Source organism: Opisthocomus hoazin, chromosome 1 (assembly GCF_030867145.1).
Source record: "Opisthocomus hoazin isolate bOpiHoa1 chromosome 1, bOpiHoa1.hap1, whole genome shotgun sequence".
Lineage (NCBI taxonomy): Eukaryota > Metazoa > Chordata > Aves > Opisthocomiformes > Opisthocomidae > Opisthocomus > Opisthocomus hoazin.
This window is the reverse complement of record NC_134414.1, coordinates 131,565,389-131,592,369: the sequence shown is the minus strand read 5'-3', so window position 1 is coordinate 131,592,369 and position 26,981 is coordinate 131,565,389. Positions and strand designations below refer to the sequence as shown.

Here is a 26,981-nt window from a genome sequence, read left to right as displayed (position 1 = left end):
GGTAGCCAGCTGCCGCTTGCACCTTCTGGCAGCGGGCGCTGGCACGGCACAGCGCAAACAAGGACACAGTGCAGCAGTGTGGGCTCAAAGAGTCACCGCTGTGTTTTGCCTCTCATTTGCATCTTTACCAAAACAAATAATTCTCTGGTGACATCTGTAGCTACAAGCCTGTCGGGTTTTTTTTAAAAAAAAGCGCCCAACTTTAGGGGAAAAGTGGCTGTAAATTGGAACCCGGTCTTCTGTGTTCTTGCCCTTTGTCTTTCGATTGTGAATACTTGGACACACAAACTGTGACTGATTTATATAATTCATTTATTTCCAAAATCACACCATAGATGTGCCCCTGCATTTAATCTGTCTTCATTCGTTGCTAGTAAGTGCATTTAAGAACAGTAAGCTTAAATTCAAAGCAGGACCGGTATCACCAAGAGCCATGTGCTTGTAAATCTGCCCTGCAGTGAGCTGGGGAAGAACAGAGCGTACACTTTCAGGGCAAATACCTTGTGTTTGCCTACCTAGATTTTTAGTATCATGAATGGGATAGCAGTTTGGTAGTGTTACTTGGATACATGAAAATGAAAATGCTCATTACTAGTTTATGGTACAGAAAAAGCAATACACTGGAAGGTGAAGTACTGCATTTAAATTACCAGCCAATTTATTTTTCTGTGTCTAACTAAATTGACTTGTGTGTCTATTTGATCTGTCAGTGATTTCAAACATGAAGACAATTAATGGCTATGTAAGGAGAAACCAAAATTCCTTACGCGTAAGTAACAGTAATGGGGCTTGCGTGTCTGTTGGGAGCGGAGACACGTTATGGATGTCAGGGAGCCCAGCTGTGAGCCCCTTAAAGGTCACTGGGGTCGTTTGGGCTTTTGAATGCATAGTTTCCTGGAATAATTATTTTCTTTCAAACCTGTAGGGATATTCTAGTCATGTTGTTACAAAAACTTAAACACAGGAGTGCAATACAAAAATCTCTATCTTGTGTATCAAGGTCGAAACACCAGCGACCTGCATTGATCAGAAGTCTGCTAAAAACTCTTGACTGCTCCATTTTATGTGGACACATCAGCTGTTACACAGTGCAGAGCTTGTCCTTAAGAGTGGCAAAGCGCTATACTGTTTGCCAAGTGGTGTGGGTGAGCAGAAAACTCACTAGAAGATTTTTTCATTTAGTCATAATTCTTTTCTGCATTGTGTCCCACATGATTTGCAGAATCTGTAGCAGTGCTTTAAAACCAAACAGGTTACTCATTTTGCTGTCACCTCTGTGGTGACATGTGTTGCAAGAGCACCCCAGAGCTGCATTTGCAGAGCCAGAGCCGACTGCTGTGCATTAACGTGGAGAGACGGTTCTCTTCCTACCCACAGACATGATACCAAACCAGTCCTCCCAGAGCAGATGACGGGATGGCTTGCTGGGTTGCAGTGCTAGGCTTAGTGTCTATTTTGTTTTACGCAGGTGAGCGCAAAGCCTGTAGTTGGCTGTGAGTTTGTCAGTGTGCTTACGCTGCATCATCTGGTGACTATCTGCTTACTGGTTTTAAATTTCAACCAGACAAACCCATTCTGTATTGTCAAATTTTGCCGAGTGCTTTGTCTGTGGGGACCAGTGGTGAAGGACCAGCTTTAGCTCGCCCTTTGTGCCAGGTCTGCACCCTCCTCTCCCAGACCCCATGGCTCCCTGAGAGACTCTGAAGAGCGAGCTCTCTGTGCTGAACCCGAATGCTTTTATGTTGCTTGTGGTTCAGCGCTTGCAGGCAGCAGCCGCTGGAGGACAGCGTGATTACGGACTTGCCTGTGTCTCTTCATGCTTTCGAATAAACGCCATACCCATTCACAGGGCAGACCATGCTGAACTATTGGGCTGTGTGAAGGCACTACTTACTTAATTCCTGCTTTCACACTGTCACAACAGCTTGCTATGTATGTTTGAAGAGCAAGCGCAAAATACCTGAAAGAATTAGACTGAGTTAGAATTATTCAGTGCCATAAACATGTGAGATGTCTTCAGTGGCAGCCATTGCCTGGGGAGCATCAGCAGAATATTACTTGGTACCTTTATTCTGAAGTAAGTAGTTGTGTGCATGCCAGCACCCCCCCCCCCCTTCTTTATTTTAGTGGGTTGTATATTTAATGGAGCCCGGTGAGTGGAGATGTGCGGGCAGCAGCGCCGTTCTGGGGTGAATTTTCAGGATTGCGCACCGCTTATTTTTCCTAAATAAAACATCAAAATTGGCTGTAGTTACTTACTTGCGATTGCATTTGTGTAACATAATGTTTGTCTCTCTCTTTTGTTTTGTTTTTTTTCCCTTTTCTAGATATTTCAAGGGAACACTGAACTGTACCAGGAAGTTCGCAATAACTTCATTCCACCTATTATTGCACGCTTTTTTAGGATTAACCCCTTAAAATGGCACCAGAAAATTGCAATGAAAGTAGAATTGCTAGGATGTCAGTTTAGTATAGGTAAGGCAACTGCAAACCTTTCAACTGTGCAAGACAAGCAGTGAAATCATTTGGCAAAGATTACTTTGTGGGTATATTTTCAATGAGAAAAAAGTACTTCTTAGCTGCATAATCCTTCTGTAACTGATACTGCTGAATTTCTTCCAAAGTTTTTATGCTTAACCTGCAAAAGACCTAGTTTAGGCATAGACAAAGTAATTTAGAAAATAAGTGTTTCAAAAGACTCCAGTCTTTTGCCATGTTATTGAGTCATGGGGTTTTTTTCCTTATTTATGTAACGTGAACAAAAGCTTTAGAGCAAACTGTTCGAGCTGTCTTCTCCTGAAAAGGAAACATGGAAAACTAGCACATCAAAAACCTTTTTTTAATATAGATTCTTTTCTTCTAAAGGCCGTGCTCCTAAAATCACCATGCCACCACCACCTCAGAACAAGAATGACGACAAAAGTGATGACTTCAGTCATTCAGTGAAGACTTCGTTGCAGACAGATAAAACAACTTTCACACCTGAGATAAAAAACACGACAGTGACTCCAAGTGTAACCAAAGGTATCCACAGTTAAGCAGCAGAAGCGTTTGGGAACTCCTTACAGTACTTTGGCATACATTAAGTGTGTTTTCTGAATTAAAATTTTCTCCACACTTAATATATGTTCCATCTTTCAAAACTTGTTCGAACTGAGTTCGGCTTTTAATTACTGAACAAATTTTGTCAGAAGGAGGAGAAGTTGCAACTTGGACTTCCCTTCAGAATTAGTCAGATGTAACTGCTGTGTTATTTATTTTGATAATTTCGTAGAACAAAACACTTTTGACACAGCTGATCTTTTATGTTGATCTTTATGTTGGCATGAAATTGGAAAAACATCATCTGGCATCATCATTCTGTTGTCAGAAAAGGGAGTGAGATCCCTGCAGGTGTAGGCACTGGTGAAGTGTCCTGTGGGTGGCGGCGGCAGGCTGGGCTCGTGTCACAGGCAGACCCAGCACAGGCTGATTGTCATCAACTGTTATGGTACTGTGGTATTGACTTCTTAGAGGAGGTTCAAACTTAAGTCGTTGCATATTCCTGGGCTTTCTTGATTTTCCTTGTTAATACTAAAATCATAGAATCATAGGTTGGATAAGACCTCTAAGATCATCAAGTCCAACCACCCATCCACCCAACACTACCTTGCCTACTAAAATACATTGTTCTAACAGAAAAATCTTACTTATATTAAAACAAATGCGTTGATTTTGATGAAAAACCTTGCAAAAATACCAGCTGTGCATCCATGTAGAAGAGCTAGATGTTAATTGACATTTATACTGTGAGAGCATCCAGCAGGGTAGCTTAGCTGGGGGATCTGGTGTGATAGATGCTATACATGAAAACTGTGTGCTTTACCCAAGTAATTTTCAAATCAAAAACTGATTTATGAGAAGCTCTTCTGTCTGACACCACTTAATTTAATGGCTTTCAGATGTGGCATTGGCAGCAGTTCTGGTTCCAGTGCTGGTGATGGTCTTCACTACTCTGATTCTTATCTTAGTTTGTGCGTGGCATTGGAGAAACCGGTAAATGAATAGATTAATGAAAGTGCTTTAAATTAATGTTAGCCTGCTGTGTGGGAATGAAATGCTGCATGTATCGCTGTGGGAACTACATGGTCCACGCTTGTGGAAGGATTTTTTTCTTTTTCAGAATTGTATTCACTGTGAGAAAACGTTCGCTTGAATAGCGAGAACAGTGAAAACAGCTTTTTGTAACTAATTTCATTAGAAGTGCTTTTACTGAAAACTGGTTTCTCCAGTAGCAGCAGACTGGTGATGGCAAGCCAGGTTACTGCTGCTCATACTTTAAATTTGAGGACCAGTTACAGCCAAAGTGATAGTTCATGAGCATGAATTAATGCATCTTCCGATACGCAGACTAGCTAAAATACCCCCCCTTTTCTTTCTTCCACAGTAAGAAAAAAGCTGAGGGCACTTATGATCTACCTTACTGGGATCGTGCAGGTAACAAAATCCTTTACTGGGCATTTTTGGTTTGATGCAGATTGCAGCAGCACAGACAGTGTCCACTAGCAGAAGCTTCTCTAATGCTAACTGATGTAAGCATAGTGAACGCTGAATTTCTTTTCTGGACAGACAACCGCTCCATTCTCTGAATTTTTTTCAGAAATAGAAAATGCCTTGTCTCCTGTTATAGCTTACCACTTCAGATGTTTTTTAGTAAACAAAGTACAGAACCTCTTAATTATACAATATGAGGGGAAAAATAATTTATGAGGAATGTCTTTATACATTTGACAATCACATATTTGGTACCTTTTTGTCCTGGAAAAAATCTTCCCTCTAGTGTGTAAGGTCTGTCAAGTTTTGTCTGTCTTCATTGCCCTAGTAAGCAGGTCCTAGATCAGACAGTTCCACCAAGCAGCACTTTGCAAGTGTCCTGAAAGTGCGTAGCGGGTTGCTGCAGTGGCTGGGTTTGTACTGTCCGTGTGACCGTGCTTCACTTCTCTGTCCTCCTGCTGAGAATTTCCACATCTGTGTGTTTGCTCGCTGGCAGTTCTAAGTACACCTTATCCTTCAGACAAGAAACCTTTTAATCATTTTATTTATTACGTGTCTGCTTCTGATAGGTCACAGCATTGTTGTCTTAGGATATTAGACACAAAATCCCCTCCCACAGGCTACCTCAGATTTTGCTGAACAGTGTTCTGTGGTTTTGAATCTCCTCGTTCTTGAGTTTTACCTATAGGATGGTCTCTTACAGCTGGAACGAAATATGTTAATGGACAGCAGAACTAGAATGGCTCTGGCTGCTGGGAGGAGGGATGAGGGCAACCTAACAAAACCAACCCTCCCTACCTTCTCTCAAGAGAGCATTCATGACCACAGTCACTCCTCGTCATTGCTACTTGAGTTAAAATCCTCTTCATTTGGGTTTTTGCAAATATTCATTGATCAGCCTTTTTCAACAACATGAGTTCGAAACATGACATTAACAGCCAGAAACCACAGTAACTAAATGTACTCTTAGGTTGTAACTGAGCTTGTCTAAAATTTTGTGTAAATATTTGATTTACAAATTGGAGTCATAGCTGACTTTTTTAGTATTTTCTGTGTTGTACGTTACGAGTTTATTAATGTGGTGAGTAGCCCCAGCACTGCTGCTAATGGACGCTCAGGGACAGATTCCCTGAACTGCAGCAGTTCTGCAGGCACTTGAAGGGGGAGCATTCAGGCAAGCTGACTGGGTGAGAGAGGTGTTGTCACCTCTGAATCTTCAGTCTGCCAGAAAATGTTAAAGCATCGTGCATCCTTAGGGTCATGCAAGTACTGATAATTGAGGAGTTTACCTGCTACTACAAAATATAAGCATATATGCACTCTTGGGTGTTTGGTTTTGTTTTTTTAAATCCATGTGAAGGATGGTGGAAAGGAATGAAGCAGTTTCTCCCGACCAAATCAGCAGAACACGAAGAAACTCCCGTACGCTACAGCAGCAGTGAAATTAGTCACCTGAGACCAAGAGAAGTCCCAACAATGCTGCAAACAGAGTCTGCAGGTACATTTTACTGGTTTTGTGGGCCACGTAATATGTTTTTTAAAATGCAGGCTTTTTCAAATCTGTTCTCGGAGTATCACAGAAGCATGTATTTACTGACTTGATGTGCTGTGGATAGACACTTTCCCAAGTTAGTTAATGTAGTAACTGAAAGTTTCTTTACCTGTATTTGTTCTTAAACCCCAAAAAGGGTTGAAGGATTTTTTTGGTTATGTTTCCATGCTCTAGAAATATTTCACCCCATTATCTTTATGCACAAATCTGAAATGTGGCACTTAGTTGTCTACACTGAGTGTATGGATTAAATCATTCTTTTGATCTGGCAAAGGAGGAGTTACTGGTAAGGGTGTACGGCCTTTTCCCTCAGTGGGGCAGTCATTAGAGGAAGATGTCTGACTGTGCCTTTGGTTCTGTGCTTACATGCTGATGGCAGCAATACACAGACATGCAGGAGTTACGGCTTCACAGCAGGCAGAATTAACTTCTCTTTTTGGCTGCTTGACTGCTTTTACCCAGCTAGCCCGGTTTCTCACCTCCAGCTTTTGTAACTCAGATTATCTGAAGAACTAAAACATCTCAGCTGACCACATGCAGGTTCCCCCCCTCAGAGGACAAACCCTCTGCCCCAAGGACCATTTTTTATCCAAAGCCAGGCGGGATAGTTTCATTTAATTCTAATTTTGCAGGGAAGAACATTTAAAAAAAACTTTGTTTTGAGGCAGATTTACAGCATGGCAAATTGCCGCTCACAAGGGAAGAATTAGAAACCTGAGAAACTGGGATGTTGTGGCTATCCCAGTGGCTTTAACTAGTGGGTGGAAATGACTTTTTTTTTCAAAGCAGTTGGCACTGGCAGACAGAGACAGACGACTGGTTTGATGTAGGATAATAATTTCTTTGACACTGTCGACAGGTTGTGTTTAATATGATGCCACTGTAAAAAAATTTCCATTAAATATGGTGGTGTTTTGTTTTGTTGGGGCTTGCGACGCAGAGTATGCTCAGCCACTGGTAGGGGGAATTGTTGGCACGCTTCATCAGCGATCAACCTTTAAACCAGAGGAAGGAAAAGAAGCAAGCTACGCCGATTTGGACCCTTACAATTCACCCATACAAGAAGTTTACCATGCTTACGCTGAACCACTACCCATAACTGGACCAGAATATGCAACTCCAATAATCATGGACATGTCCAGCCACCCCAGTACACCTCTTGGTGTTCCTTCCATTTCCACCTTCAAAGCTGCAGGGAATCAAGCTCCTCCACCGATTGGAACTTACAATAAACTCTTGTCTAGGACAGACAGCACATCATCAGCACAGGCGCTGTACGATACACCAAAGGGGCAGCCGGGGCCGGGTGCCGCCGAGCTGGTGTACCAGGTACCACAGAGCGTGGCCCATTCCACTGGGAGTAAGGATGAACTAAGTTAGCTCATGAGTAAAGTAGAATGACGGCTTGTTTTTAAAAGCCAGTTCCGTAAAGCTGACAGTTTCATTTTTTAATTGCATTGTTTTGATATTGTTAGTCTTAAATAATACAATGTTGAACCAAAAGATGCGGTATGGGAGGTCTGGGAAACCAGTAATTCTGCCTTTCCTTAAGCTGTGTATATAATTACAGCTTGTCTCCTGCAAAACCGTGGACTTTTTTATTACTACTGTACAATTGTCTGTCAGACATGAGAGAAGAACTCTTCCAGATTAGCTTCAGTAATTCATAGATGTGAATGATAAATTGGGAGAAACAGTTTAAAGTACGAAAGCCAGTAATTTCTTACTAATGGTACTATTTCTGGGGGAAAAAAAACAACCCAAACCTAATTTTCTAAGATCTGTATGTAAGCACCATAGCTTTTAAAATTCATTTTATTGTATAAAATGCCTGCACAACTTTGGACTTCAAAAACTACTATCAGGACTGATGGCAGAAGTCCCACTGACTTCATGGCGTAAAATAGTTTGATTCTAAATTACATAATTTCAGCTTTTGTTCACAGGATTAGGAATCATCAGTTGTGTGTTCCTCAGAAGGTTCCCACCATTTTTGTTAGCCTTCAGAAACTAGAACCTGCTGTTTGTACCATGTGTTTTCTGCCTCATCTCCCTAAGACACTCAGCCTTGTTCCTCCCTAGGGATCCAGGAGGCACAGACTGAGTCATACACGCAAACTACATGGCAGCTGCTTTTACATTTTTCCCTACTAAGTGAAGTGTACTCTGAATAGCATCTGCCTCGAGTTCAGACTTTCCTGATGGTCAATGTGCAAGAAGCATCCAGGTGTTTGAGGTGACAGAATTCAGACAGGTTCTCCATGTCCCCCTGCCCTGCTTTACCCCCCCCCCGCCCCCTTGAGTATCTATTGTTGTGTGTCAAGATGTGAGCATATGCAAAGAAAGATGTGTATATACTTTTGTGAGTGCTTAAGGAGCACGCAAATACTCTAATGGTGCACAGTTTGTGTTCTATATGCATTTAGCACATATGGTACGTTTTAGCACAACTGAAAAACTTTAGCCTTATGGCTTTTCTTATGATTGTTCTTTAGAAGTATAAAAAAATTCCAAAACCTTTGCAAATGAACCAGTACTGTTCCAAAGAGTGTCCGTTTCAGAAGTATTTAATGGAATTTGTATCCTTTGAATGTTCCAATGTTCTCTACTATGAAAACATTGCAGTCAGTCTTCTATTTGGGATGAGGTAGACTAGTTTTAGCTAGGTAATCATGAAATGAAACAATTTGGATGTTGTATTTGTCATTTTTATCTTGTTAGAAACAAAGCACAGCTTTTTAACCTAAGTAGTAAAAAAACCCACAATAAAAATGCTTTATTTTTGTTGTAACAGCACTGTTGGGAGGATGCTGAATTAATTTGTGCATGTGAAACCCCCTACCTACACATCAGCCCCGTTTTATGGACTTCAGTGGTTACTGTTTGTTTCTATGATGTAATTCAAGTCAGCCTTGTTTGTTGCCCAGGGTCCTTAAACTAGGTGGAGAACAGCCAAATCGAAACTAAAATACTGTTCAAGAGGGCTGCCACCATGTCTTTACACCAGAACGGTATCCTGAGTTACCACTTGAAGATTTGTTTGCACAGGTGCTATATATAAACTCGGTAATCCACAATTGCTTGTGGCCTGTTCAACACCTAGAATATGTTATTACATACTCTGTGCTACCTTAAAGCCCAATTCTACAATTCTTGATTATTCTTTCTCATTCACTGAGAATTTTTTTTTTTTTTTTTTTTAAAGAATTGGGTATCTAAGCCTAAATGTGAATGGAAGTAAGGGTGGTATATAAGACCCATTCATGAAAAGGAAGTTCCTGCCTGGAGTTGTACTTTTGATGTTTTTGCAACTTTCTGTGTTTGGTAAAGCTAGTCTGCAATCTTCATAGTTTTGCTTAAACAGGTAAGTAAATGTTCTTACCTGTCAGCAGCAGCTGTGACTTTGAAACTGTCTGAGCTGATTTTATTTGAAAGGGGTGGGAGCTTATTTGTTTGCATCAAGATGGGACATACTTATTCCAGCCAAGTTAAGAAACCTCTGCATTCTCAAACTGTACCAGTTTAGGCTTAGAAAAATTAATCTACCGTAAAAATAAATGAACGTGTTCAAGTCAGTAAAATTAACGTGCTCAGACTGAATTTTTACTGTAGGCCAGGTATGGTGGAGCTGTGGATACTGTAGGCTAAGATGGTGTAAGAATTAAACAGTTTCTCTACAGTGGGTTATTTTTTAAGCAACCGTAATGCAGTTTCATTATCTGAGCAGCATGAGCTATTGACTGGAATGAAAGTTTTTAAGAATTTAAGTCCCTTTTCTGAAAGAAATTTGTCCCAAGCTTTCCTCCCTGCTTTCAACTTTGAACATGTTATCTGCTAGGGCTAAGAAGATAAATTTGAATTTGTCACGGTTGGGTTTAAAATGTATGATACAAACTGTTAAACATTGATTCCCAAATGTAAGTTGCATGACATACTTAAGATTAGAATTCTCCTGTGTACAATGCAAGCGGAGGTACAGTTAATGGAGCTCTCTTAATGTGTGAAGACATATGGATACGAAATGTATTTTAGTCTTGTTTGGCTTGAGAATTCTCCCAGAATGTATGTTCTTACCTCAGCATGTATTGTAGTTGCTCAGTATTTGTATATGTTGCTAGAACTTAGACTGTATAAATAGCGAGGGGTTTTTATATGTATGTTAAAAAGTATTTTAAATAAATTGTACATACGTATTACTCGGTATGTTTGCATATAACACCTACCTTATATCTAATTCATTTGTAGTTTGGAAATGCAAGGTTTATTTATGGGTTACCCTACTACAACGGGGGTTATGCCCTGCCTCCAGCAGTGACGTTGCACCGTTCCTTGGCGGTAGGTGTGTGTAGCAGCCACCCCCAGAGCAGGGGCTGGTCCCTGCCCCATCTCGCCAAGTGTGAGAAGTCGTAAACTGACACTTAGCAGAGAAATCCTCGTGGCTGCAGTCTGCAGCAGGGGCAAGTGGTATTTACAGGAGGGAGCCTCCCTGGGGTTTCCTGCTGCTGGCAGAATGCTGGCTCTGGAGTCCTGTGTGACAAGCAGCTACAGCACAGCGCAGGCAGCTGCCCTCTGTTAGTGTAATGAGACAGTCAGGCTCTGGTCCAGTATAACCCGTTGCTTAGATGCAGAGACAATCCCCTCACCACCCCACAGTCCACACACCACTGCTGTGCTGGGAGAGGGACTGCTAGTTTATTCTTCAACTAGACCATGGCTATTTTCCAATTACTGGAATAAAAAGCTGCTTTTACTTTCAAAGCTTTCCCCTTCTTTAACTTAATTCTAGCATTGCAGTTCCTAAAATAAGAAAATCATAATTACTCTTATTTTGCAAGTACAAGGTTAAAATTGGATCCTAAATGGCTTAGGCCTGTGCTTGTCAAACTGAAACACCCTTGTAACATTACAAGCAGACTTGTCTTCGGAAAATGAATGCCAGCATGCCTGCAAGCACCCCTGCTTTAGCGGACCAGTGTTCTAGAGGGACTGTTCCCAAGTGGGACAGCCATCTGTGTAAGGCAGGACACTTGCTCTTCCCTTATCTGGTGCTGCATTTTGCTAAACACACATTCTGCAGCAAACACGGCTCACCTGAAATACTGCTACATCAGCTTGGGCATCTCAGCGTCATGTTTAAGCTTTTTCACATCTTGGATGATGGAAGGGAGGGGAAAAAAAATACCGGAAGCAAAAACATATGTAGATTTATGAAAATGTTTCAGGAGCAGAAAACACCCTCCTTTTATACACCTTAGTGTGCATGGAAGTCTCCTGACATACTGTGTTTTTACTACCTTCCCACAAATGCTGTACAGAAACAGTGAAATAACATGAGAAGTGCTTAAGTTAAAAGGCAAGTACTCTGTTCACAAGTAGTGCATTATCTCTAAGAAGAAAAAGTTCCTGAAAAAGTAAAGCTTTTCATGTAAATGAATGAAATTTGTCCTTCATCCACAAGAACATGTGTTCAACATTTGTACTGGTTTTGTTTTATACTGCTGAAAAGAGAACATACTTACGCTTGTAGTAAACTCTCTTCTCCTGTACTGGGAGTTCACAGCTGTCTCGTTGCAAGCTGGAAGAACCTCCCATCACTCTGCTAGATACTTCAGATGCCTTAGCATTAAAACTTCAAAGAAATGCACATAATTAAAATGGGTGATGCTGACTGGGGAGGAGTCTAGCACTAAGGAATTTTACTGTACATGATGGGCCAGTAAAAGCTTGGAAGCTGGCTGTTCAAACTTTTCCTTTGGCAAGTCTTAAAACAGTTATTGGTAATGTAATCAAATATACCATGGTTCAACTTTAAAAGATGCACAACTATCACTTTTATGAAACCACATGATCAGTAACCAAATTCTGATCTAAAAAAGGCACATGAAACTGGTGTCAAGGTTTAGCACAAACAGAATTTTATACCAACAGCCATCTCTGCTGCCTTGCAAAAGGAAAATAAACACTGGGGGTTTTTTTGCACATGTAATAACAGTACTGCCATGAAACTGGAAGAAAGACTTCCACCTGTATTGACATTTAAATGGCAGAAGACTAGAGCAGCTTTTAAGAGTACTGTTTGCATGCTGAACTTGCCTATAGTGATTACACAAATAACTTTTGGTCAAATTACAGTAGAATCACAGTCTACCTAAAAAAAACCCCTCAAAATTAAATAACATTGTGATTATTTCAGCTTTTTTACCTTTGTATGTGGCTTTAAGAAAGGTAAGTCCAAAACAGTCAGGATGCAACTGAAAGGGACCCTGAAAGTCTACAGGTCAGGTGTCACACTAATACAATGCCACAATACATAAAAATTATTTATAGACTATTTATAAAGTCTTACATTATTTTCTAAGTGCCTGCTGTTCACTTGCCTTGCTCCTGAACACGCTGCAGCTTCACACAATTTCAGCTCTCCAAAGCCAGCTTTTGTGACAATGGGCTGAGTGCCAGAATCCATTCTGCTCCGGAAGGCACCTTCATATTGGACCATTCTAGTACATAAGGCTTTCTGAAACAAAGACAAGAAAAGCTGAATTTTATTACTAAAAAAAAAAAAGAATCCATGCTTTACGTAGTATCAAACGTCTGATACACATCTGCAACAGCCAATACAAAGGCATGGATGATTAATTACAATATTTCTTCAGCAGTCACAGAAATAGGGCTATCTGAAGCCATTCCATAGGTTTACTTTATAACCTCTCAAAAGTAGAGTCAAAGATATGGTCTGTACTGCTGTACCTTCGGTAATGGTGTGAAGATTTTTATTTTTTCTGCATAAAAAAAATGCAAACACAGCCTTGTTACTGACAACAATGCTTTGTTACTTTACCCACCTCTGAATTAGACCACACCACTTACATGTTTAAAGACTGTCATTAAGAGGAATTACCAAAAAGTAGGTTCTGGTAATGAAATTAAGCTAAAGCTCTTGTAAAGAACATGGCCAGACTTTGTTTTAGTGTCTCACCTGCAAAGGAGGATGTCCAACAGCACGACTGCCTACTACTACTTTGGCTTATTGGCACTTCCACAGTTAGTAGTGACCCACTTGCTGCACCTGGAAACTGCCAGAATCCTGCTGCAGCATCGATAGGCACAGGGAACACAAGTGTGTGTGTGTGGGGGGGGGGTGGACTGCACCTCACTGCCTGGTCACCTTCCAGCACCAAAACAGCTACTCAGCACCGCCACACACTGACTCGGGGAATCATGGAAAAGGTTTCATTTGCTCCCACAAGAAGCCTCAGCAGTATTAAAAACCACTACCAATAAACAGTTGAAGTTCTCGCACCAGTAATTGCTTCATTTCACATTATTTTACTATCCTTTACTAGCCAAGCCCCTCCACCTTCCAATGTAAAGTTACTAGCTTTATTTCTGTCAGCATGCAAACACAATAGTACCTGGTTTAAGAAAAAGAAAGAAAAAAATCTCATCTTAGAACTCAGTTCTACCTGTACAGCCTTCAGGAGGCGACCAGCAACAATCATGGCAACACCAGGGCAAGTTAAGTTGCTGCCCCACTGTAACCTGAATTTTGTAGGTAGATGTCGCACAGTTTACAACTACCAGGCTGTGAACGTAGGGTAGGAAGGGCCTGAATCATCCAATAAAGTCACCTGCAATTCATGTCAGCAATTCCCTCTCCACTGAAAGGCTATCCAAGATTCAAATCCGATTTCTGATACGAAGGTATGCAGAAGTATGGAGCAGTATCGTGTGTTTTGCAAGCGGAAAAAAAATTGCACAGCGTTCCTCATCCTTTAGCATAATATATGAATAAGCTTACCTAAAATATATGTCCTGGGAATGATTTCTTATGTATTGAAGAAATTGTAAATCCTCCCTTGTGCATGTGTAAACTTTTATTCTTCATACTCTTTCTAAACTCACTTCACTGAAGCCTTGTAACAAGAAATGCATGCTGAGGAAAAAAATGCAGTGGAACAACTTTCACACCACATATGTCTATATTACTAATTTTGAAAAGCTGGTTGCACTGACCTGTCAATGACTGCAAAATTTTGCATCCTGTTTTCAGTGGAGGTTTGTAGTATCAACTTAGATGAAACAGTTTAAAAGGTAAACCTTGTTTCAGCAGTTAAATGGCACTCCTTAGCTGCCACAGTCATGAAAAGCTATCTGGTTTGCATTTCATGAACAAGAGTTTTTCATAGGAATTATTAGGAACAAATGAGGAATGGCTACAAAGAAAACAGAGCAGAGGTGATTTTAAATGATGAGGACCTTTAACATAGTAGTTTTTGTAGTTTAAGATCAAAAGGCAGAAAAGTTTCACACATACCTCTAAGAGGTAATAAAGAAAGTAATTAAGAGCCTGATGCAAATAAACCAAAAAGGCCAGTGATATTTTATGCTCCTTCACACTTCAAAGGGAGAGAAAACAGAATCTTACTTTTAACATTGTCATCTCTGCTCTACCGTAGTAAACTCAATTTAAAGGAAAGTTGAAAATTGGACAAACCACTGGAAAACTCCTCAGTACAAGACTTTAAAACTGGCTGTCATACGAAATATACAGTAAACAAACTGACCAGAAAAAATAAAAGCAAAGGTCTTTTATGATTATCTGTATTTCAAATTACAGAAACACAGAATGTTCCAGGTTGGAAGGGACCTCTGTGGGTCATCTAGTCCAACCCCCCTGCCAAAGCAGGGTCACCTACAGCAGGCTGCACAGGACCTTGTCCAGGTGGGTCTTGAATATCTCCAGAGAAGGAGACTCCACAGCCTCCCTGGGCAGCCTGTTCCAGTGCTCCGTCACCCTCAGAGTGAGGAAGTTCTTCTTCATGTTCAGCTGGAACTTGCTTATGCTTCAGTTTGTGCCTGTTGCCCCTTGTCCTTCGCTGAGCACCACTTCGGTTCTACCCTTCAAGCTAAGAACTGGTGTTACAAAGACAACAGACTCCATGGGGAGGAGCAGACAGGTACCACCACAGCACATGAACGGCAGAGATGCATCCTACAGGTTAGGGAGCGTGAAACTCAGGCAGCACTGCAACCAAAGCTGACACCTACACCACAGAACACATGGGATTTATGATGTCTTTATTTGCTTTGCCTTAACTTTGATTCTCTCCTTTATAAGTTGCTCCTTTTTTTTTTTTTTTTTTTTTTTAACTGAAAAGCCTTTCTGTTCTTTAGGGAGCTTACTGTAAGCAGAGGTCCAGGGAAATCTGTCTCAAAGCTCCACCCCACAGAGGATCCCATCACAAAGCTACAGAATTTACATGAGAACTGAAACAGGAATCTATAGTTTACATTCACTGCAGTCTAGCAGATAACAGTACCTTAAACAGGAGTGCATACAGCTGGGAAAACAGCACCTGTCTTGAACTGGTATTTGATGTATTGTTCAATCTCATGACACAGCAGTGAAAATTTCTAATTCACTGGAATCTTGTTGAGATTCCAGATTTGGTTTCTCTCCTTCTGTGAACACAAGGTAATATTCTATATCAGAAATAACAGCATTGTAAAACACACACAAAAATGTAAACTCATTTGTGTATGTAAACCAGCCATGCCAGAATATATTTGGGAATCATTCAGGATTGCATTTGCAGAACAAAAATTAAAATGTTCTCCAGACAGTAAGACAAAATACTGCAAACAAACCTCTGCATTTTTCTCTAGGTTTTACGATAACTATTTTAACAAAAAACAAAATGGAGAAAAAAATTAAGTCCCAAAGGAAGTCCCTAAGCCATCTATATTAAAAGGTAACTTACTCCACTGTCTCCTTCTGCCCAAGAAGAGTGATTCATTGCGAGCAAAAACTTGCATTTTCCAGTAAAGCTCAAATAAATGTTTCATAACTTTAAGATATTTCCCAACTGCAGTTTCATCCAACAAGAAGGCATCGCACTGGTCCAAAAACTCATTAATGTAGAAAGGTAGCCAGAAATAGGTCTCGTAGCTCTCAGCCCACGTAAGAGCATTTTAGCTACAATCCTAGAAAGTCGTCCTCCTTCAGACAAGTGGGCAAAAAGACCTCATGCTACTGTCCTCAGTTACTCAGCATCCTGTCTTAAGTCATACCTGGCACAATACACACCAAATAAATAAGCATGCACCACATACAATATACAGTGTTGATCCTACTAGATAAATCTCACTACCTTAAATTATTCCACACACAAAATTATTTCAGAGATTCAAATGCTAATCACTAGCAAAGAGCAGCTTTCCACATACTGACTAACTCTTCAGGAAAAACACACGCAAAAAGCATCCCCCCGCCCTGGCTCTTGCATCCAGAGAGTTTCTAAGGCTTCAAAGAAGTGGCACTTCTGATGAGGACATTCTCTCTCCCAGCAGCTGCTAGATCCCCGACATACTGTTAGGTCCCAATTTTGCAACTAGGTTAATGTAGGACAGCTTCCATATTGATTTTGGTGGGGCAAGGTCCAGCACACCACTGGAATAATCAGGTCTCAGAATATGCCCAGGCAATCAATGCATGGCAGGGGTTGAACATGCAACACGCTCCAATGAAGCTCTGTTGAAACTTCCCAAAGTTTTTTTGGCTTTTTTTTTCGTGTGCTTGCTAATCCTGGTTGTTTTTTATTATCACTCTTTCTTTTATACCTACCTAATATCAATCCTTCCGTTAGTAGCCTAGACGGCCAGCTGCCTAGCTTATTATTTTACATTCCTGAAGGTATTTATAAGTATGTAGTACATAGTTGTAATAAACCATGGGGCACTTGGTTAACACCAAACACTTTAACCCCTCCTCCAGCATCATGGACTTCCAGAATTTTCAGAGTTGTCTTCCAGCCCAGCTTTTTGGTAATCGCGGCAAACCACAATACAGTGCTATTTTGACAGCTATCTTCATTTCCCAAAATTAAATGGGATGAAAATCCAGTACTTTGATGTAAAGGGAAAAACACCAACATGTTAACAAAATTCCAGTCCCTAACAGCAGCTTATAACCAATGATGTTTCAATTATATTTTCACAGCAAAATAAAAATAATTTATGCTTCTTTGCATATTTTATAGCATTTTTTCAACACAGTAGCAGAAGATGAAGCCATATACACAAAGAACCGGTCTCCTACGTAAAGCAAACAAAAAACCGCTGATTATTAAACCAAACTTCTCTCATAAAACTTGACCTCCACTGGCAGAATTCCCACTCCAAACAGTGGAAGATATTAAATTTGTCAGTAGCAAGAGACTGAAACCATTATTCATTATTCCAAAAGTTTTAACGTTTTTTGCATCTGTATCAGATTTCAAACGCCTACAATACTGAAACAAACAGCCATATGATATCCAGTACTAATAAAGCTGCCTCCAAAAATGAATTCCAACTCAGCTGACCTCAAAGAAAACCTGAAATACAACTGTACTGTTTCAAAACTTGTGCAAATTTCCAAATTTGACTTCTTACAAGGCACATGTATGTCTGAGTTAGCATTAAATAATTCCAAGAGTATTTTTTCATAAGTCATGATACCAGCTCTCTAATAAATTTAAAAAAAGATATCCTCCCATACTCTCAGCTATAGATGATGCTATCACCTTTTTGTTTTCTATAATGCCAGCAGAATTTGGACACCAAAAGACTCTAACATATATTGGTATAGCAAATCTTTTGTTAGTACAGCTAATCTTTTCCCTTTACATATATCTGTGCATTTGAGACACTGATTTTTCTGTCAGTCTCCACCACCAATGACTTCTCTGATTTATCAGTCTGCAGGATAGGTGCCTAACAATTTGTATGACTACATCCAACTATGTACAGTTGAATCCTCCTTCATAAATGACAATTTAAAAACTCTCCTTAGTGTTGAATTATTTTGTTGGTACAGAGAGGGGTACGAGGAAGCTATCTTCCTGTGGGAACAACAATATTATACTTTAATTTAGTAATGTTTTTTTAGGAAAAATTAACTAGTTACGAAATGTCAGACTTCTGCAGGATCTTGGATGCAGGACTTCTCGGAGCCAGCAGACCAACGCGTAAGAGTTACAAGGACCTGTATATACAATTTCACATTATTTCAGCGGGGTTTTTTACCCTTTCAGTTTGCACTGTAAGATATACTTGACAAAATCTCTACTTTCAAGTTCTGCAGTTCAAACACAAACATTTTCAGACCTCCATTCATGTAGTTAAAAAAATGCTTACCTGGCATTCCTTTTTGCGTGTCTTCAGGCTTTGCTTGAGTATAACCTCAGATGGTTTGCATGTCTTCTAAACATGAAGCTTCATATGGAACCAAACAGAAATTTAACATTAAAATAATAGTTGATTTTCTTTAAGTGACCATTCATTTATAAACACATGCACGAATGATGTCTTTACCGTACTTGTTTATATAGTTATATGTAGTTATATGCTGTATGCAGTTCTATTTCAAGATAGCATTACAAAATTTTGCAAAATAAAACCAAGCTCTTACTCTCATGTAATTTGGGGAAAAACTGCATGTGAAACCACTTATTTTCTGTACAAACCAAATATATAAAAACACCACTACCTTAATCCAGGTTTTCTCCGGTACACTTGCAAGCCAGCTTTGCCATGAACTGAAGTTTATTTCTTCATAGCATTAACAACTCCATGCAAACAAACCAAGTGGATTCTATTACCAGCTACTTTGAAGTTGACAAGCTGAAGTAAGATCTGGATTGTATAATCTAAGTAGGCAATAGTAAATACCTATTAAAAAAACCCCACAAATTTAAAATTGCCTTAATTCTGAATGTGGGTTATTTCAGCTTTAAATAAGTAAAATTTCTGTTTTCATGTCAAGTAAGTGAGGTATTATTCAGCTCAGAACATCATTATTTACACAGAAAATAATCTTACACTAAGTATTATTACATCTTTTTATTAATTACAACTATTTTCAGGTGAAAACTGTATTCAGAAGGCCTCAAAAATAAGTGAACCACAGACGTCCTCTTTTTCCTACTAGAGAGGAAGGTGCTAAGGCCTGGCAAATGCCAGGATCAATCCAGCATTTTCCTCTCGGGCACTTCATCGACCTGTGAGGATCACACATGGTATGCGTGAACTGAGTTTGATGGAAGCACACAGTTTTTTAGGCTTATCGAGTAAACGAATTTCCGTGATTCTGTTCTAGTAAAGAACAAATTGTATCCAAATGTGCCTCTTTCACATAAAGGCGCCTGGAACAGCTGAAATAGATGCAGACAGGTTCATTTAGCGATGTAAACCTCCACCCAGAAGACACCAGATTAGACATGGTCCATTGGTTGGGATGCAGCTGTCGCACTGTATCATCTCCTATTTGCCTTGGTTCTCATCTTTGACTTGTTTTTACTCTTTCCTAGGTCACGGTGTTATAAATGACAATACGCCATTTGCATTATCTTTTTCTTTATTAATATTTAAGGCAGTAAGAAGCAAGCAAACAGCGCTGGGTGCCCGAGGAGTCGCTGCTCCAGCAACACGCACACCTTCTAATGGCACCGACGGTCTCTATATCCTCTCCGAGCTGTTCGTTTCTGCGAAGTCTCCTCCTTCTTTTGATTCTCTGTGCTTACGTGGCATCATTTATTGACGCATGCATCTTATGATGTTGGTGGTCTTTATAGTTCCTCTGGTGGTCTTCGGGATGAAAAGTCTCTTCTTCCTCAGTGTCCTCTAAATGTCCTTTTCCTATAAGCGCGTGTGCACTTGGTTTTTGTCTTGCATAAGCCATATACGTTAGCCCAGTCTCAAACCGCACTGGACTTCTATCTTGCATAAGCAATATACATTAGCCCAATCTCAAACCCACAGATATCCTGTCCATCGTTCCATGCCTTATGTGGTTTTGTTATTTCACATTATGCTAGTTTCCACAGTTGCACAATATGTCTACTCGACACGAATCATCTTCTAGTCTGTTACAACAGCTGGCGTTGGAAGCCGGTACCGGGCTCGGACCCAGTCCAACTTGTTCGGACGTCACTCATGTTGCCCAGTGCTCCTGGGGATTTGGGGGTCCCTGTGCCTGCTTTCACAGGGGCTGTTCATGCGCAGCAGCCCTGCCAGGCTGCCGTCTGACCACACCGAGCAATGCACAGCGAAGCCAAGGAGAAAGAAACCGTACTCCACCCGTACGGGTCTCTGCTCGGGCTTCCAAGTACCACAGCGTGCCACGCGGGGAACCCGCCAGCCCTGGCACATGACACCCACGTCAGCTCACCACCGCGCTGGCAAGGCTGACACGGCCACAGCCCCACCAACAGCACCAGCTCCGGGGAGGGCCTTCCGCACCCGGCGCGACGAGGCAGTGCTCTGACAAACGCCCGTCCCCGACACAGCCCGCCAGCCCCGCACCTGCAGGCGCCCAGCCTGCCCCAGCCCTGGCCCTGCTGCAACCGCAGCCCGCCCTGGTGATGGCAGGTGGGCGGCAGCGCCCGCTCGCCTCTGCCCGAGCCGACGCGCAGGGCGCCCACGCAGCCTCACACAGAAACAAACGCTGCTTGCCAACAGCTCCGGGATTTCCCAAGCCTTTCGTCTGGCAAAACTGACCTTGCAGGGAGGGGCTGAGAAGATCCAGTGACGAGTGCAGTCCCTCAGGGGTCCGTACTGGGACCGGTGCTGTTCAATATATTTATCAATGACATGGACAGTGACATCGAGTGTACCCTCAGCAAGTTTGCAGCTGACACCAAGCTGAGTGGTACGGTTGAGACACCAGAAGGACGGGATGCCATCCAGAGGGACCTGGACAAGCTGGAGAGGTGGGCCTGTGTGAACCTCATGAGGCTCAACATGGCCAAGTGCAAGGTCCTACACCTGGCTCAGGGTAATCCCCGATATGAATACAGGCTGGGGGATGAAAGGATCGAGAGCAGCCCTGCTGAGAGGGACTTGGGGGTACTGATAGATGAAAGGCTGGACATGAGCCAGCAATGTGCGCTGGCAGCCCAGAGGGCCAACCGTGTCCTGGGCTGCATCAAGAGAAGCGTGGCCAGCAGGTCGAGAGAGGTGATTCTGCCCTTCTGCTCTGCTCTGGTGAGACCTCACCTGGAGTCCTGCGTTCAGCTCTGGAGCCCTCAGCACAAGAAGGACATGGAACTGTTGGAGCGGGTCCAAAGGAGGGCTACAAAAATGATCCGAGGGCTGGAGCACCTCTCCTATGAGGACAGGCTGAGAGAGTTGGGCTTGTTCAGCCTGGAGAAGAGAAGGCTGCGGGGAGACCTGATTGCAGCCTTTCAGTACATAAAGGGAGCCTATAGGAAAGATGGGGACAATCTTTTTAGTAGAGACAGCAGTGACAGGACGAGGGGTAATGGTTTTAAACTAAAACAGGGTAGGTTTAGGCTAGATATAAGGAAGAAACTCTTTACAATGAGGGTGGTGAAACAGTGGAACGGGTTGCCCAGAGAGGTGGTGGAGGCCCCATCCCTGGAAACATTCAAGACCAGGTTGGACAGGGCTCTGAGCAACCTGATCTAGTTAGCAGTGTCCCTGCTCGCTGCAGGGGGGTTGGACTAGATGACCTCTGGGGGTCCCTTCCGACCAAAACTTTCTATGATTCTATGATCCCAGTTTATTCCCCGCTGTTCGCTCCGATACGAGAGGCAATGGCCTCAAGTTGTGTCAGGGTAGGTTTAGACTGGATATTAGGAAAAATTTCTTTACAGAAAGAGTGGTCAGGCATTGGAACAGCTTGTATTTAATTCATTTTACCAGTAACAAAAATATGCAGAGATAAAATCTTATCCATAGCTTTACTTCTTAGCTCATCAACTCTGTTCAGGATCAATGCCTTTTTTTTTTAATAATTAACTGCAAAGCCAGAAATGGCAGTGCATGTAGAAAGCTTGTTCAAAGACTTTCTGTGGTCATTGCTGGATCTCACGAGACCCGGCAACAGCAAGCTTAAACCATGGAAATTTGACTATAAGCTATAAGCACTGGATTTTTCTCTTTACCAATTCTGCACATAAAAACCTGTGCTTTGTTTTGCTCAGTCAAAACAGGAGTGGCTGACACCAAAATTGCATGTGAACATCACTGATGTCTGTCAGTCCCGGATTCTGACAGCTGAGCTCCAGCCATGGCTTATTAGTCATCAGAAGACAAAATTATGAAAGACCCTAGATGCAGAAACCTATCTGCTTTATAGGCCTTCTGATTCTTGTAATCGTTTGGTTTGTCCAGGGGCTGCTTTTCTCACGACTGTATCTCATTTCGTCAGCCTCCAAAATAGACAAACTGGACACGGCTACCTGGGTGCTCTTCCCGCTCCCTCACCTTTTCTACATTTGTCTACTTTAACTCTGCAGGCAACGCAGACCACTGAGGAGGTCAGAAGCACAGCAAGCCACAGAGGTGTCCTGGCAGCACACTCTGCCTTCAGCAAACACCTAGGAGGACACTCCCAGATGTCTCACATTTGGATGGCACAATGCAGGTCAGCAAAAGCCAGCCCATGCGGGGACCGTCACCCAGTTACAGGGCTTTGGAAGACACCCTGCCACGCAGCCGGACGCAGCACCGCTGGCACGCTTCCTTGGCGTCCAGCCTTAAATCACCGCTTCCGCCCAGCGCTGGGGGACACTGTCCTGTTGTCCTCTGCCACCACAACAGATTTCTCAGCACATCCACATCAGGGAGGGGTGTTATTAACTGCAGATGTTGTTACTGTTCTGAGCTGTTGTGAAGCCTCTCTCTGCACTGTCAAGTAACTGCCATATTTGACCTCAGAGCCAGTGACAGTGCCTCAGTACACGTCCCCCAAATGTTAACTCATGACAGCCAGGGTTATACGACTTCCTTCCTTTTTTCTGTAAACCATTCTGGATTTTTTGACAGTGTTTTCACGTTCATCATTACTAACAATACAGTCCATAGAAAGCCCAGGGACTCACAAAAGTTATTTGAGAAACCTCAAGAACTTTTAACCTAATTGTAAAACCCCCAGTATTATAACTGGGTTAACAAAGCTGTTAATGGAACAGCTTCTCACTACACAGAAGAGTCATCATGGTGAAAGAGGCAAATAACTTTGGGTACTTGGGTCCAACACAGTAGAAAACCTCATTTTTTCACTAGTTTTTTTAATGGTTTCAGTTTGAAAGGGATCATTTTAGGTGCTTTAATGCAAAGAGACATCGGCTGCAATTGAGCGGGAGTACACTAAATGGCCTTTTAAAATCTTACTTCATGCTGTGAGTTTGTCAACAGAGTATGAAGTACATACTCAGTAGATACATAGATATTTTGCTTAAAGCTGTCTAAAATATAAGCTTTCCAGGGTATGAGCTATTTTGATTTATTTACCTATGGCAATTACCATTTGATATCATTTAAATATTGCCTCTACTTGCACTGGACCAGAATCAGCCCTATTGTCCTTTTCCTCTCCTAGATGGCTATATAGGGAAAGGGAGAAAACTTTTTTCATGCACTCAGGAATGTAAGCAAAAGCCAAACAAGCCTCAGTCTTCCTCTGCCTGGCTTCCCATAGCCTGGGGAGAAAGCAGGACACAGAGCAAACACAAACTGCTCAACAATCCCTCTCTTGCAAACAAGAGGCCACCAAAGACACTGTCTCCCATAACATCCTCCTAGGGAAGCTCAGGAAGTGTGGGCTGGAGGAGTGGTCAGTGAGGTGGATTGAGAACTGGCTGAATGGCAGAACTCAGAGGGTTGTCATCAGCGGCACAGAGTCTAGCTGGAGGTCTGTAACTAGTGGTGTCCCCCAGGGGTCAGTACTGGGCCCAGTCTTACTCAACTTCTTCATCAATGACCTGGATGAAGAGATAGAGTGTATCCTCAGCAAGTTTGCTGATGACACAAAACTGGGAGGAGTGGCAGATACACCAGAAGGCTGTGCTGCCATTCAGTGAGACCTGGACAGGCTGGAAAGTTGGGCAGAGAGGAATCTGATGACGTTCAACAAGAGCAAGTGCAGGGTCCTGCACCTGGGGAGGAACAACCCCATGCACCAGTACAGGCTTGGGGCGGACCTGCTGGAGAGCAGCTCTGTGGAGAGGTACCTGGGTGTCCTGGTGGATGACAAGTTGACCGTGAGCCAGCAGTGTGTCCTGGAGGCCAAGAAGGTCAATGGGATCCTGGGGTGCATCAAGAAGAGTGTGGCCAGCAGGTCGAGGGAGGTTCTGCTTCCCCTCTACTCTGCCCTAGTGAGGCCCCATCTGGAGTACTGTGTCCAGTTCTGGGCTCCGCAGTTCAAGAAAGATGAAGAGCTACTGGAGAGAGTCCAGCGGAGGGCTACGAGGATGATGAGGGGATTGGAGCATCTCTCCTATGAGGAAAGGCTGAGGGAGCTGGGCTTGTTCAGCCTGAAGAAGAGAAGGCTGCGAGGGGACCTTACAAATGTCTATAAATATCTGAAGGGTGGGTGTCAGGAGGATGGGGCCAAACTCTTTTCAGTGGTGCCCAGCGACAGGACAAAGGGAAACTGGCACAAACTGAAGCATAGGAAGTTCCATCTGAACATGAGGAAGAACTTCTTCCCTCTGAGGGTGACGGAGCCCTGGAACAAATTGCCTAGGGAGGTTGTGGAGTCTCCTCCTCTGATGATATTCAAGACCCGCCTAGATGTGGTCCTGTGTGGCCTGCTCTGGGTGACCCTGCTTCGGCAGGGGGTTTGGACTAGATGACCCACAGAGGTCCCTTCCAACCCCTAACATTCTATGATTCTATGATTCTAAAGCAAAGGCAGATGGCCAAGGCACTCCCAGCTCATAACAAAATTGTTCTTGGAATTGTAGAGAATAATGCAATTAAAGAGAACTGCGTCGAAACACCTTAGCTCAAAAACTATGCACTGTAGTTTAGCGTGTGTACTTTCCATTGAAAACCGAGACATTTTTTTACTTAACTTGGCTGCTCCCCAAAATCATATGGGCTTTCCAGATCACATGTCAGCATACACTATCATCTTAAGCAGCTCAGCCGAATTTCTTTGCCTCCATATCCAAGAGCAGAAGTAGTACTTTGCCTCTTCCACTGTTCTCCCTCTTTGTGTGATTACAGCTTTTTCTCATATCAGCTCTGTCTCTCACGCCATACTGCTCTCAGCTGAGGAAGATGGCACTTTCTTGTCACATGACAAGCAACCGCCTTTCCTATTTTAGATCTAAACTTAAATCCAAATTCGTATGCAATCTTCTCTTTACATTATCAAAAATTTCCAAGACCTCCCTCCCTGAATTGCTCTCTTTGACTTTACTCTGGTATTAGTTCGATTTCTCAGAGGAAGGAGAGAGCTTTTACACCGTAATGTCTTATTAAAATACATGGCAGCCCATCCAAATACTATTATTAATAATCTCCATGCAACACAGCTGTTTATATAAAATACATGCAGCATGTAACTAATTTTTCCAGATTCTGTAGGTCTGTGATCATGCTAATCTGTTTCACATGAAGGACTCATCCCTTTATTTTTAGATGAGATGAGTTAAGCAAATGTCTATGTTTAGAACAGAGAAAAAACAGCCAAGGCAGACAGATACTGCACATATGTGCATGAAACTGTAAAGTCTGAAAAAGACTTGGAAAAATTCTGTAACTGAAGCACTACTGAAATATCCTGTAAGTCCTGCTTCACTTTTATGCCTCTATATATAGATATATATCCCATTGATGAAATTCAATCCTAAAGGGAGCTGGCAACCAAAAGTAGTTCAACAGTTTTTGACATTAAAATACAGCTCACTCTTATACTTCCCTGTAATTTAGAAATCAGATTTAAATTGCATACAATTTTTTCATAGTAATGGGATCTTTTCACCTCCAGATATTTTTGCCACTGTTAAAACTGAACTGCAGAACTCCAAAGACAAAATGCTCCCATGTAACTGTCATCTTCAAAATTACAAATGAAAACATTACTAACGAGAAACTTACATCCCATTGAGTTCACCTGTTTTAGTCCATGTTTACCATATAAATTTAGATCATTCTAACAGGAATGCTTTGTCCAGTGTTCCATTTATTAAATATCCACTCCCCAAAAGAAAAAAAAATGCATAAATAATGTCCTCCTTTATTTATTGGTTCTAGAAAAAAATGAGCAAAAGAAAAAAACACCTTCTAGTACTTTAAGCATCTATGGTATCATTAATTTCAGTCTGCCAAGCTTAAACCCCGTTTCTGACATGCATCTTTCTTCTTCTGAGAGTGAAGGAAATAGGCAAAGTTCCATCAGCTGAAAGGGACTGAATATACAGCAGTGATGCAGGATAAGGTTTTAAGTAGCAGTAACAAAGGAACCAGCATTTTCCTTTGAAAACAAAAAAATATTTTTTCTTAGTATTGTGCTATTTTCTGAAGTGCTAGCAGCTGTAGGAAAGGGATTCAAACAATTTAATAATTTTGATACGCCAAGATATGACAAATAATGTCAATAAGTCTTTCATGGCTTAACGATGTAACACCCGGTGGTGCTGTTGTAATTTCATTCAGCAATCTTAAACCAAACATCTTTGTACTGAACTGACAAGTCTACATAAGTTAATGTCTCATAGAAAAAGGCCCACTTACTATTAGTGGAAGTATGCTTGACAGATACGCTAATTCAAATTCAATTTTGAAAAGTTTTACCAAGGCTTTTTTTTTTCCTTTACTCAAGAGACATAATCTTAATTCATAAAATCAAGCGTGCAAGGCAAAAGCAGCGCTGTGTCAAAGACACAGTATTGGTCATGACGCTCCAGGTGTTATAAAAGCAATCTGTACCTCAGTAAAAGTGCAACATCTCTGGTTCCTTCACACCTCTGCTCTCCAAATCTGAGTGTGCTTTCCCAGATGAATGTGACGTAATGATCTCCTAATAGCCAGAATAAATTAATTCAGAATCGCACTGGATTTTGGTCTGGAATCATGCTTCCTGCTGGTATCAGTAGCTGAC

General features: G+C 41.8%; 2 protein-coding genes across 11 annotated transcripts in view; one reads left to right on the top strand and one right to left on the bottom strand.

Moving 5' to 3' along the window:
- DCBLD2 (discoidin, CUB and LCCL domain containing 2) overlaps nucleotides 1-9,666 on the top strand; it is a 44,593-nt gene extending 34,927 nt beyond the window's left edge. For both annotated transcript variants that reach the window (XM_075436138.1, XM_075436146.1), the window contains exons 10-15: nucleotides 2,328-2,475; nucleotides 2,866-3,024; nucleotides 3,942-4,035; nucleotides 4,427-4,476; nucleotides 5,894-6,031; nucleotides 7,026-9,666. In XM_075436138.1, coding sequence (XP_075292253.1) covers nucleotides 2,328-2,475; nucleotides 2,866-3,024; nucleotides 3,942-4,035; nucleotides 4,427-4,476; nucleotides 5,894-6,031; nucleotides 7,026-7,465 — 1,029 coding nt within the window. In that variant the 3' untranslated portion in view covers nucleotides 7,466-9,666. The remainder of the gene's footprint in view (nucleotides 1-2,327; nucleotides 2,476-2,865; nucleotides 3,025-3,941; nucleotides 4,036-4,426; nucleotides 4,477-5,893; nucleotides 6,032-7,025) is intronic.
- The window catches only part of LOC104333879 (cell cycle control protein 50C), a 58,480-nt gene that overhangs the window by 17,969 nt on the left and 13,530 nt on the right, over nucleotides 1-26,981 (bottom strand). Inside the window, exons 8-12 of one of the 9 annotated variants that reach the window (XR_012765584.1) lie at nucleotides 18,263-18,340; nucleotides 15,406-15,547; nucleotides 14,099-14,298; nucleotides 11,605-12,599; nucleotides 345-2,223 (exon numbers count right to left, since the gene is read on the bottom strand). The gene's annotated coding sequence lies outside the window, so the exon portion shown is untranslated. Of the gene's footprint in view, nucleotides 1-344; nucleotides 2,224-3,017; nucleotides 3,574-9,709; nucleotides 12,600-14,098; nucleotides 14,299-15,405; nucleotides 15,548-17,878; nucleotides 18,341-26,981 lie in introns of those variants that run through there. The other 8 variants (XR_012765581.1, XR_012765588.1, XR_012765586.1 and 5 more) reach the window with 8 other exon arrangements.